Raw genomic sequence first — 14,068 nt, forward strand, 5'->3', positions numbered from 1 at the left:
AGACATTCACATCACAGCCCTGTCAAACGCGCACAGGGGTTAAGACAGTCAGGAAGTTCCCATTCTGCCAGGAAGGTTGACAAAGGAGCTCATGTAAGAATAGAGGCAGTCATAAGCGCATGTGAACGATACCTGCAGTGGACTAAAATTTGGTAAGTGGGACTTTTTTTCTTCACTGATTCTAAAAGCACTGCAGGAGTGGATGACTGCAAAGTAAGGAGGGGTTTTCATTTTCTCTTAAATAAAACATTTAGGTTAGCTACCTCAGGAATATGAAAAAGCGGTATATCTTTAATGAAAATGATTCTTTTTCAAATGCACACTTCTATGATATGCAATACAGAATAGATGAAATAGCAGCAAGCTACAAGACTTATAATTGTTTGACAGCATGTTTATACTGCAGATTCATTTGTAAGATACTTTGCAGAAACCTGCAGGTGCTCAAAGCACAGCATAACTCATCACACACCAGGATATATATTAAAGGGTAATCAGGCGACATGACGGCTCAAAGAAAGACATCTTTGTTCACAACTCTCGGTTAAAATTAGTCAGACGTCACATTGCTGACAGTCATCAATTAAGGCAGTGGCCTCTGTGACTGTAAACAGAACATGTTGCCACTTGCGTTCCGTGTCCAAACAGTTGCATCATCAAACATGCAGGTCAGTATCAGCTAACCAGTCTAGTTTTTAACTTGTGTTTTGCATATTGCATGGATTTGGGTGTCAAACATGAATAAATTATGCATCTATGAAAAACAACAAGAATGGCAACTTATGTCATCTACAAAACAGGAGCAGTTGCATCCTCTTTTTTTTTTTTTTTTTTAAACAAACACATTTTTTTTTTTTTTTTTATTCTCTGTAGCCTAATAGGGTTTTAGTTTCCACTGAACAGTAATTGTGTTGCAACTCCAAAACTTCAGTGCCTGTGTGTGGTTGGGATGTAAATTGCGGATTGCTCGATTTCAAAGCGAAGCATTGACAATCTCTTGTTTAAAGAGGTCAAGACAATGAAACTGTCAACTTTTAGCACACTTTTTGGATTTCACAAGGAACCTTTTAAAGAAGGTCTGGAGACACACTGTCAGCTAGGCATCAACACATTTTACACTTTCATCAACACACAAAGTGTTGTTTGCCACACGCATTTGCATGCACATTTCAGCAATGCCTAATACAGGCATTACATTTACTAGCAATAGTGTGTTTATTATTAGGATCATTCAATATTATGCATGCATCCTTTTGACAGAATTCAGGTCAAACTGGGAACAGGAACGGCTTGTGATACTCTGGTCTGCGCTCGGTTTCCAAACTCTGATGCATGCAACTTATGTTGACTCGTTTTGTCAGTGCATCATCAAAAATGTTTTATTTTTGATACAGTGGAACATTTGAAGCTTTCATGTTTTCATTCAGCTGCTGAATTTCACTCCCCCACATAAGATTCACTTTTATCTTCTGCTGTTGCAAGTGAAGTGAAACTCTGTGCACGTGAGCTCCCAATCTGAAACTAGTGCTGTTCACGCCATGTCGTAATTACCGTAATTTCGAGATGATAACGCTGCATTCACACCATGTCATAATTACCGTAAGTAAAGCTCCCTATGCTTTCGAATCACTCTTGCGGTACTTTGATTTCATATGCCGATCGGTCTGCACAGCAAACAGATCTGCAGTGGTCAGGTGGTACAGTGGCCACATGGTGCAACATGTTGTTTTCAGAAAATTACGAGTTTACACGTTGTAATTACAAGTTCTACAAGCACGTGAAGGCTTTTTACAGTTCAGAATCGGCTGGGTAATTACAACATGGCATGAACACATCTCAACACCTAACGTACTCAGAGCTGTTCACGTCCTCGGACTGGAAATTATGCGTTTCTATGTCAACATATTAATGCCTAAATTATGTGCAGTGGTCAGGTGGTACAAATAGGAGCTCTCAGAAAATTCCCAGCTTACAAGCTGTAATTACGAGCTCTATGAGGCTGTGAACACTTTTTACAAGTTCTTGTAATTACGTAATTACGTCATGGCGTGAAGGCACCTTAGCTTTGCCGCGCTCCAGTAGCAAAGCTGACCGCTCATTTGGCTCGTTGTTATTTAAAATCGGGACAATTAAATTGATTGACATTTAAAGATTTTAAAAGTTTGGCATTTCTATTGTTGTTATTATTGTAAACAATACTTTGTTGCAATGGCGCGCTGAAAAATCGTATCTATATACGCCACAGATTATAATGGAAGTGTTCTGGTTTTGTGGCGTTTGGTACAAAATGTACCAAATAAGTTTACAAACATGTTGCGTAGTCGAAATACTTCACCTGTCTGTCCAAGTGTTCATGGCACACTGCATAATCAAATATTTGCATGATCAAATCCACGCATGTCATGCGCAAAACGACGAGGGCAACTATAGCCCGATTAAGGCTCTTCTGTCTTCCATCTTAAAACCTCTGGGATCGCAAGTTTAATCACAGATAATTACTTGACATTTCTAGTTTATTCTAATAAAATGGTTGAAAACAAACAGCTTTTTTATTATCATTACAGCATAAGTACCAGAGGACATATATGGTGAGCTTCTGAAATGACTTGCAGTTAAAACAGATGAGAACCACTTGTGTAGACAGTTTTTCTTGCACGTGTAAGATGACACGCATAGCACAGTTTTTAGGTTTCACAGAATGATTCTGCTACTCTGACTGTGACAGAGCTCAGCTTCAGTCAGCTCAGCTTCCTGTCCTATTCCGTGCGGCAGGGGCCAAGGAAGTGGTGAGTTTGTAATTAAACGTAGTTTTATTATAAAGATGTTATGCCTGAGAAGAAGCTTTTATAACATTTATAGTAGTTGCAGTGTTTCATTGGCTGTTGGATGTTTCACTGGTGATATTTGTATAGTGAAAGCCATATGGTCAATGGCAGTACAGATACTGAAAATGACAACTAAAAGTGCTCTAGGTGTTTCCTCCTAAGTAATGACAGTTTCTTTCAAAACTTTGTCAGGTTACTTTTTCCAGATTATGGTATATATAAAAAAGCTCATTAATATTAAAATTACTTCCTTACCATTGCGGTTTTCATACTCATAACCATTAAAAAGTGTGCATTGCATTACAACTATAATGCTTAAAGGAGATTTCTGTCTCAAAAGCTCATTCTCATGATTCATCCTCAAAATGTGCTAGCTTAGTTTTGTAAAATAAGGCTATCTGTGGTCTAGCAGAGCACAGTGCGGAGAAAAACCTTGTATGCAGACTTGCTTATCTAGACTTTTTTTCTAAAGTGACCAAACATTTGACTGTTTGCACAGTCATGTTAGCTTTCAGATACTGAAGGAAGATTGTGCAACACGTCTTGATTGCACTAAAGAACGCTCTTTAACCTGTCATATTTGTGAACGTTGTCGGTTGAATTTTAAGGGTTTTGAGTTCCGTGTCAACAGGCGCCCTAAATGATGTCACACTTAAAGAGAATTTCAAAGCGCTACTCGCCAGACCTGTGGTTTCGTTTCACATGCTGAATTTTTCAGCAAATTTCCCTTCTACAGACTCCCCAGTTCCTGAGCCGTCTCGTACTCTTTTGGGGGTTTTTGTGTGCTTGCGTATCTTGTCGGTCTTTTTTACCCAGACCTCCATCAGCAAATTACTGTTTAACGCAAACCTTATGTAATCATAATCATATACTTATCGCATGAGCTCCATGTGGTCGGTTGCTGTGGTTAGGTTTGCGTCTGAGGCTGTGTTTTTACGTGCTGCTTTTCTCTGTAACTCTTTGATGAATGTTTGATGTACCTTCTATTGTAGATCCTGTCTATCATCATTGTTGCTCTTTTGTAACAAGTCAACCCTGTCATGAATAAAGGAATAGTTTGCCTTAAAATAAGTATTCTGCTACCATTTACTCACCCTCACGCCATTTCAACTTTCGTTCCTTGGTGAAATGCAAAAGGAAAGCACTTTGGATATTGTGCTGATCACTCTTTTCCATGCAATGGCTATGAATGAGGACTATAGGATGATGACTTCGGAAAACTTATAGCAGAAGAGTCGTATGGACTACTTTTATGATATTGTAATAGTGCCTTTGAGATTTTTCAGTCCTCATTAAAATAAAATGGAAAACCAGCACAGTCTTCAAAATGTCTGTTTGTGTCCACAGAGAAAAAAATAAAACCAACATTGAGCAACTTAAAGTCCTGTAGTCAATAATTGTATCTCTTAAAACTTAAAAGGAAAAAGTTTGGTTCACTGCAGTTTTAAGGTGAAAATACTCAGTAATGGTGTTGACTTATGAATTTGCACATGGTTTGTCTTAACGTACATTAAAAACACCACATAGACATAAACAATATTAAAAACTTGATTTTCACCACAGGGGGACTTTAAGGGTTGAGTAAAAAAGAGGATTTTTATTTGTTGAATTATTCCCTTAAATCTAATGCTAAAACTATCAAACTTCTCATTTACACCTTGTTTTAACTTCTGTTGTTGTTTTGATCTGTGCTTTCATTGAATGTCTTTCTCATGGACCATTTTAAGAAAGTACCCAAGCAGGAATTCAGCCTTCTGTTTTTCAGCTTCTGCGATCACACCTGTGAAACATCTTATATAAACTATGTTTTTACTATCCCACAAGTCTTTCGTTTTCAGTTCAGGACTAAATTAAACATTAGCCCAAACCATATCTATTAAGTTTATCTCTGTGGCATTTTTGAGGTTTTTGGTTCACACAAGGTGAAAGCACTGAGCAACTGTAGATCAGGAGACGGTTGTCTATGTTTAGAATCATTGATGCCATATCTAACATGTCACATGTGCCACTAAGCCAGATGTAGAACTGTGAAATATATAAATAAAATAAAAAGCTGCCAGAACAAGTATTCACACTTTGTGAACTGGCATAATGGGGAATAAAGCAACAATATGTTCAGTTAAAAATAATTTGATTTAGCCAGCTAATGACTGAAAAAAATTAAATAAAATCACAGCATAACCATTATGCTTTAGAGTTTTGAGTTTATTACAAGAACAGTTTTTTTAATGTTCACTTTCACATGCAAAAAGAGTTTTTTTTTGTCCTACTCGCCCATATCAGTCATAAACTCTTATTGTCAAGTCTGGTTAGGACGCTGTGTACTATACTCTTATAGAATTTGTGCCAAATGCAATTATGACATTATAAATGTACTTACTGTTTTAACTGGAAGTTGTTAATGAGTCTAGTCTAGGTATGTTTGAGACATAGATGACTGTTTGTTACTCACACTAAGTAAACAGTCAGACAAAATTAATTTCCATAAGATCGGCGCAAGGCGATTTCTTAGTCACCAGTTTATTTGCTCCTGTTCCTGATTTTTTTTCGTGCTGCACAGAATAATTTTCATATCTTCTTTTTTTTCGACCGTTCCCTAATCTGCCTAAAATCTATATGAAATCAGCTGACCCTAACCATCTTAATACATGTTCCTTCTCCTTTTGTGCATGTTTGTGGCAAAAAGTCTAGCTTCACAGCCTGTAATCAGAAATTTGAATTGAAACTTCATCTAATTCTGTAGTCATTTTTATACTGATTTCCCATTGCTTTCAACATTGACACACCACCATCAGCTCAACCTGTTTGTGTGAACAATGGAAGATGCAGAAATCACACATTGTAGGACGAGGCAAACATAATAATAATCCTGTTATACTCTGCTGTTGTTGATTTACGATTTTATGAGGTATGAAAGAGGTTTTTCATTGGTGGCTTTGCTGCAGGCTCATGTCGGGCCTCTTTCACAGGGCTACGTGTATTAATGATAGAGCACAAATTAGGTGGAGGCAAAACAAGTGCAAAAACTGGAGAATAGACTAAATTCAATTTGAATTCAAATACACACAAATATATTAGCCAATTGTTCAGCAACACAAGCTTCAGGAGGACTGTCAACTCGCAGGCGTTGGACTGCACTGATAAATATTTTCAAATTGGTTCAGCTTATTATTTCTCCGAGGCAGCAGGGCGCGCCAAATTGGAATTTAGGGAGGGGGTCTGAGGGGGTTTCAGACGGCTGTAGGTTACTGTTGATGGGAGATTTGCTGTCACATTTTTACAAGCTTGGATTTTGCTTGCTCCGACAACCAGTCCCACATCTTCTGATTAACAGCTTAATTGAGAGAATCTCTCTTGCCGTGACGACCTGAATTGAGCGTGGAAATTCCAAATTACGAGACGAGTTAAGCCACCGCAATCATTCTCTCTTTACGGAGCCAGCCTGTTTTTCTTTCTGGCTGCTGCACAGATACTGCAGTCCCTTAAGGATGAGTTTGCCAAGACAGCCTATCATTAAGACAGACATACTGGTATATCACTACCACGATACTTCTTTAATTTTCACTTATTAATAGTTTTGGACACATTTAAGACATGTAAGCCACAGTTGAGGACATGACAGTGTAATTAGGACAAAGTGTTCCAGGCTGGTTTCAGCTGCTGTTACCATTATATGATAATTTGCTAATTAGACTATCAAATATAGCTTTGTTAGGGTCAAAGCAAACTCTCCGCTCAGCGTAGTTCTAAGTGTTGACGGGTTGTTGTACAAACAAAGCTCATTTTTCAGTATTTTGCTTTTATTGACAAGTTCACACGTCACCAAAACACAACTTATCTCTGTTGGGCAGTAAAGGCCCTGATACTTCAAGTGAAATCTAAGAATTAACTGGTGTGACATCATTTTGAACAAAATCAGGCCAAAACGAAGTTTGTTTAGAGTTTGTTCCGATAGTTGCTTGCCAAACTGCTAACTGGCATTTTTGTTTTGTGTTTGTTTCATTATTGAGAGGAAAGTCCACAGCACATATTTATATATTCATCTAAATGCCGCTCTCAGCAGTGTAATGTACAGTATGTATGTTGGGATATTCGCTATATACCACTGAAATGGAATGTCAAACTTCTTTTTACCCAGCCTTGCCAAGTCCGCGGTTTTCCCGTGGAGTTGGGCTACTCTTATACTGTTGCCGTGGGTTGTTTTTGTAATCCGTGGGTTGAAGAGATTTCTGTCCCTCCATTGACTGTCCATGCACTTTCCACTTTGTTGCTTCAAAAAGTTAATACAATTTTCTGATAAGACTCAATCGCTTTATATGATGAACAGGTTTCCTTTAGACTTTTATTCATATATAAACATCAGATATGGTAAATGGAAGCTCAAGCATGCTTGCTTGATATATGAGAACCAATGAGGTTCATTCTGGTGTTACGCAGCAAGTTTGAGCTTCAGCAAGAACCAATGAGGTTAAATTGTTGCGTTAAATTGCAATTATTTTTAAAAATATACACACCTCGTTAATGAAATGACTTAATAAAAAACTTATTTTTATAAGTTTCTATAGAAATATATGTTATTCTTGAGAATACATTAAATGTACAATGTTATATTGACACTATTAAGGATTTTAATAGCTGAACTAAGGGAATAAGAAAACGTGCACGCCTAAATACCCCCCATCATTTTGATTAAATGATAAATTATAGGCCTATTGTTTTTTAAATATATAGTCACAAGCTTTGCACAGCTAGGGAAACCGTACAAAGTGGACATCCAGTTGGGGTAGTAGAATGTGAATGGAGAAAGCAGGTGTATAAAGTCCTGTTGTCACTTCCCTGCACGGAGATCCCAGTTATTGTCAAAGCAGCAGGAAGTGGAAGCCCAACACAATGGGCACCAATAACAATATCTGGATGAAGAGTAGAGGCTTGTGAGATTGATATGCTGGCCACAGAAGGGGAATTTGGACCTTGGGCATTATAGCACTTATTTGATTGTATGGCATATGCCTTTGCTATATTTAACCATTTTAAATAGAACTCAGGAAAAGGTCATTCCCGGGCTAGTTCCCATTTCCTAGTCCATAAGTGGGAACCAAAATAAATAGGTGTAATTGTTAAGAGGAACAGCCAGCGGAAGCTGCACTCGGCCAGCTGTGTGTGTTAAACATCTGCCTAGATTAAATCATCAGGCCGTTCTGGGAAAGGTACCATGTGGAAGTAAAGTCTTGAAAACATAATTGGCTATGTTACTCCTTCTGTACATGTCTATTTGTGTTTTAGTTTTATTGATTAAAGTCATTTGGCAGCTTGTCAGATGGTTTCACAATGAAGGCTGTTAAATGATAAAGGTGTAAGACAGGGTCATAAACCACATGCAAGTCTGAAATAAACCACTTCTTACTATTACAGAAAAAGAGGGGGCAAATTTCTTTACATTTCTATTAAAATGTCTCAACTTCTGCTCTCCTCCAATTTAAGTTTAAGACTCCGTGAATGTTGTGTAGTTGTTCCGGTGCGACTAGTGTCTCACCATTTTGATCTCTCCATTTGTGTTGTTGGTCTGTTGCAATATTTCATGAATGGTCAATACAATTTAGTTTTTTTGGGTCTACTGGGTTTTCTTCCTTGAATATTCAAAAAACTATATTTTTTTATATTATTATTATTTTAATTTTTTTTTACATATTTTGACATTGTTGCAGCACCTCTCTTCCCAGTCTGTCGGTTACACTCTGTTTAGTTGTGTTGACTGTACTCAAAGTTGACAAATCATGAAGCATGAGTCAGTCCTCAGTAAATTCCAGATTGGATAAAGCCGACAGACTAACTTCTGGTGAATTTGTACTGTTTAGTCAGTTTCACACAGGACTGATTATATTCCTAGTTGTTAATTAACAATGACATATTTTCAACAATGGCATGCCATGGTGTAATAGATTACTGTGTATCTGTTTGAGATTAGAGAACGTTTTTCTGTGTGAATTTATCTAGGTTAAACATACAGTAGGCTGGGTTCACATGGGTTGACTGTGTATCAACGTTTTTGAGAAATGTAGATGTAGTTTTCTAATGTGTAGATTAATTTATTTTTTTCTTTTCCTAGAACAAGAAGATGCTGCGTTTACTCATTCTGTTTTTGATTCTTCAAGGTTCAGGTAAGTTCATTTTACCTACGCTTACATTATTCTGTCCTTCTTTGATCAAAAAACTCTGTCCTATATTCAGATGTTTATTTTTGGTCTCAATCCATCTTTTACTTCTCATGTCTGTCTAAAGTATCTGTATCAGTGACAGGCTTGCGAACCAATCCCCCTGTTACTCGCCATTTAGCAGACACTTTTCATCCAAAATGCCTTGAAAACAGGCATTGTTTTGTTTTTGTTTTTGTTTTTTTACAGACACTTAGATGTAAACAAATGAAAAGTATGTGCCAAATGAAATGCTATATGTTAAAATAGTCATTTCACAATGGAGCTGTTTCACCTTCACTATCTGTCAGTGGAATAACCTCTGAAGACACTCAGTTGTGACCTTTATAATAATTGGTTATAGGTTCATGTGAGCGCTAACCTCTTATTTATGTATTCGAATGAACAGCTGCAACAGAAGACACAGAAGGGAATTCTTCAGGAGGTTACGGTATGACCTCCCATATTTTCTGACAATTCTGACAATTAAGTACACTTTCATCCCCAAAAATCTCTTTCTTTTTACTTTAATGTAATATACAGTATTTAATACATTATATAAAACATAACATTGAAATTAAAACTTGATAACATGTTGTATTTGTTGTACTTCCCTTGATGTATGCGATTTAAATAAATTGAATATTATATTGCAATACATTCTCACCCCAAATCGTCACTTTTTCATCACTTTCAACCATGCTTCAATATCCGACGCACAAAGCACCCTTTAGCGTCCATATGTGACGCTTCGGTTATGGGTAGGTTTAGGCGTCATGTAACTGACGCTTTCGAAAGTTCGTCAATATCCGACGCACAAAGCACCCTTTAGCGTCCATATGTGACGCTTCGGTTATGGGTAGGTTTAGGTATGTGGTAGGGTTATGCGTCTCATATGGACGCTAAAGGGTGCTTTGTGCGTCGGATATTGAAGCATGGTTGAAAGTGACGAAAAAGTGACGATTTGGGTATGAGAATATTGTCAATAAATACATAATTGTATTTTTCTATAAGGTGGAAGAAATACTATAACAAGGATAATCTAATGGGATTCACTATGGAAAATAATGGGGAAAAATCAGACAGTTGTACCAATTAGTTTGGGGGGGGTTTATTTATTTTTATTTTTAATGCATTATTCTATATTCTTCATCTCATTTACCCAGGTGACGATGAGGATGGTGATGGTGATAGGGATATAAAGGGAGGTGGGTATTCCTCTCCAGTCGCACATGTAACACGAAGACAAGTTGTTACTGTAAGACGTGACCAGCTCATCCGCCACATTAATTCTTGAAAGCAATCAATTAGCGTGTCCCAGCAGAGCGCCGCTGATAGCCCCGGCTCCATCCGCACCCCTGCCCGTCCCCTTAATGGACGTTGGCAGTCTCATTCAGCTCTCCTGTGCGAGGAGCTGTCCGTCTTCATCAGCAGAATGATTGCTCTCTGATAGAATTACTGAGCTGTTAAAGCAAGCCCTGCTCACCAGCTCTGACCAGAGGCAGATGGGAGGGGTGGGAGGTGATATGGAGGGATCCACGGTCAGAATTGTGATTCATGCCCCAGCTAATTTCCTAGAAAAGACAAAAGAAATGTCAGTGATTAACAAGAAGAATTGGCTCAGAGATGTGGCCTAGATACATCGAGCTGTGCTGCTCATATGGGTGCAAATCTGCCATTCGTTTTACCTCACCACTATTAAAACTGTTGTAAAAATGTCCCTACACTACACTGTAAAGATCAATAAATTGACAACATGCGTTTTTACATTGCTTTAACTCATCAAAATAAGTTACGCAATTTTCAAAATGATTTTTAAGTCAGTTTAATGTCATTTAAGTTGAAATGACTTAAACATCCAAGTTGATTGTACTTAAAAATGTAAGGCAGCAACTTTTTCTTTTTTTTCACAGTGTATGTGGCAGATATCACTTTGAAAAGCCATAAACTCTGTAAACAGAAAAAAAGAAAAGAATGTGGCTGTCCAACGACAGATGATGAAATGTTTGGGAAACCTGCTTAAAAACAATCATATTTTTTTAGCACTTCCATTTAGTGCCACTAGAGGCACAGAAAACATTCACAGTAGCTTTAATAAAAAGCTTCAAAAAGCTGTAATGGGTCCCTGTTTGAACACATTAATTAGTATCATTAAAAATTGTGTTACCATTGTTGATGTGATAACAGTTAAACCATGAATATCATCCTTGTGTTTGAAATTTTTTTTTCAGAGAGAAATGGGCGTTTCCTTGAAGCAGGTCCTGGATTAGATAAATCCACAGGAGACGAAGATGCAGGTTGAAAAAACCCTTCAAATTCTTATATATTCATTCATATTTCAGACTTGCGTCAATGAATATGTGCACAAATTTAATGTACTGTACATCTTTCTTGTTTTTATTGTTAATTTGTAGGTGGAACCTTGGTAATCATCATAGCTGCCGTTAGCATCACAGTTCTGGCCATTGGGGCTATAGTAGGTAGGTTGGATCTGTTAAAACAGGCATTGACTAGACCACTAGTGTGCTATAAAGTCATGCATTTAGCTTTCACAAATATTGTGTGTAAAAATCTTTCAAGATATAGTTCAACATGAATTTTACATGAAATATCTGAGTTGTTTGTTTCTTGTTGTTGTATGAGCTGTACTCCTTTCCAGCAAATGGCAGCTTGATCTCATTAGTATTCGTAGGTATTTGTATAACATTTACATGTTGAGTTTTGTGTGTTTGGATGTACACCGAAACGTACAATATGGACATAATGACAGGTCATATAAAGTAAAAGTATTTAGGGTTAGGGTCATAAAAATATTAATGTTTTATTTATTTTCAAAATATAAATTGCATAGGCCTAGTATATTTTACTATTATGTATATATTTTAAAACCCCTAACCTCACCTATTCTGTAAACCTGCTTATTAACAATATAAAACACATACTATACAGATTTGAACATATTTAATTAATGCCATTAAATTAATGTATTTTAATCAAAATGCAAATGGAAATATAAAAACATGTATACTGTTTACATGTATACAGTATACTGTTATATAGATATTTTTAGTGATGAAATGAATGAATGTCATTCAATTTAATACATTTAAATCAACCTGCTAATTCATTGAATTTAATATTTTGTAGTTCATGTGTAAAAATACAGTTTTAGATGCTGTCAATTTGATAGTAAAGTACATTTCAGTGCCTATGCAAATGTATGAAAACTTGTGCTATAAATACACTTTCATACGATACCTGCAACTAATGAGATCACGTTGCAAATGCAAGCCCAGGAATACTTCCTTTTAATTATAGTTATACATTTTATGGGATACATGCTGTAAATGAATATCTAAAGTATTGCCCTGTTGTCAAAAGTCATTTAACTGGGTGTGTTCTTTACAAGCTCACTGAATCTAAATCTGTAGGCCAAATTCTTGTCAAGCCGAACTCTAGTGATGTGTGCTGGATGTCCTGGTTTATTTGACCGAAAAAAGCAACACAATTTCCATACAGTAGGCGTTCTGTGAGGTCGTTCGGTTCGGAGACTTATGATGTAACAATGCCAGGCCCTGTAATGCACAAACTAAAATAAAAATCTTTTTTTATCTTTACAGCTATTGTCCTCTTCAGACGCTACTTGCAAAACCGAGAACAGGGGTAAGACTGATTTAGTTTTGCTTGAAAGCAATTTTCGAATGACCTGTGCGTCAGACAAACATATATTGAAGAAATGTTATTAAAAACTCATGCTGGGTTGAATATAGCAAAATCCATTTGACAGAAATGTGTGTGTACACCCCACAAACTATCACCCGCATATGCAGTGTGGATTTGTGCATGCCTTTGTGTGTAGAGGTTTGGAAATATGTGCTTCACCTCACTAATAATTTGGAAAATATTGAAGCTGAAGCTACGTATTTGCACTGCTATTGCTTGTTTATTAGTTGCTCTGCATGGTCCCTTATTACTGGTTCTAAGAAGGATTTGGCAGCACTTACTGGAAAATGGGTGGGAAAAAATTTATTTTTCTCACCTTTAGCTTACTAGACACTTTATCTTGAGTGACACTTCAGTGCTTTGCGCTTTAGTGCTCCACCTCGTCAACTTTTGGGGTGGTCCAACCAGTCCGATGGGTAACAGATCTCTGAATCCCTGGTAACCCACTAAACACATGACGACAGCAGTATGCGAGACAATAGAGGGCCGCATGCAGGAGGGATAGGCCACCATTAGCAGCGGGTTGGTACATGTGCATTGATGACTCTACTTTCCAGCCATCTGTCAAACGCTCCTCAAGCCCTGAGCTGTTAGAAACAAGTCCCTGAAACAAAAAGAAAAAAGGACAGAAAACAAGCCAGGCGTTGACTAACATGAACAAGATATGACCTGCTAAACTCTGTGAGAGTTTACAGTGAGGGAATATGTCATGGCCACATTTGAAAATGATAAGCTGTTTTAAAAAAAAATAAAAATAAATGTTCCATGTCTGTTTGTCATGATGTTATCAGACAAAAACAGTCAGGGACAAAACTGCTCAAACCAGTTTCTTAGAGAGAGAGAGAGAGAGAGAGAGAGAGAGAGCGAGAAGGAAGAAAAGGGTGTTGCAATTTGTTGCATTTTGAATTATTATTGTTTTTTGTGCAAACACAGCCACACTTCCATACCACAGTATAACAAATTACATGCCATTTATCTGTAGCCGCCTACATTGCATGTATAGTGACCCCCTCAAAATGATACATTTTTTGGTTAAGGTTCAGGCCATTTTAAAGTCTCTACTTTTTAGACACTGCTTCTGAAGTAAGCATTCAATCCCCTGTGCTTTTAAAGACACAGTTCACCCAAAAATGAAAATTCTGTCATCATTTACTCACCCTTATGTTTACAAAAATGAAGATTAGTTTTCTTTGGTGCTTGTATCTTATTCGTAAATTTAAATTCAGTTCACAATATCAGTCTGAATGATTCTTTCACAAATTGGACTTATCCAATTCTTGAGTTCAACTCACTGACTCAATGGATTTTTGTCACAGAGGTTAACAGCTT

At 37.1% G+C, this 14,068-nt stretch overlaps 1 protein-coding gene across 2 annotated transcripts in view; it reads left to right on the forward strand.

Annotated features, from left to right (window-relative positions):
- The window catches only part of LOC309505680 (uncharacterized protein), a 20,557-nt gene continuing 6,489 nt past the window's right edge, over positions 1–14,068 (forward strand). The window contains exons 1-7 of one of the 2 annotated variants that reach the window (XM_082179153.1): positions 1–152; positions 8,932–8,983; positions 9,426–9,467; positions 10,183–10,224; positions 11,248–11,313; positions 11,431–11,496; positions 12,637–12,679. In XM_082179153.1, the coding sequence (XP_082035279.1) occupies positions 8,941–8,983; positions 9,426–9,467; positions 10,183–10,224; positions 11,248–11,313; positions 11,431–11,496; positions 12,637–12,679 (302 nt within the window). In that variant the 5' untranslated portion in view covers positions 1–152; positions 8,932–8,940. Of the gene's footprint in view, positions 153–193; positions 2,787–8,931; positions 8,984–9,425; positions 9,468–10,182; positions 10,225–11,247; positions 11,314–11,430; positions 11,497–12,636; positions 12,680–14,068 lie in introns of those variants that run through there. The other variant, XM_082179154.1, reaches the window with a different exon arrangement.

The sequence above is a fragment of the Leuciscus leuciscus genome (genome assembly GCF_965113295.1).
Source record: "Leuciscus leuciscus genome assembly, chromosome: 9".
NCBI lineage: Eukaryota > Metazoa > Chordata > Actinopteri > Cypriniformes > Leuciscidae > Leuciscus > Leuciscus leuciscus.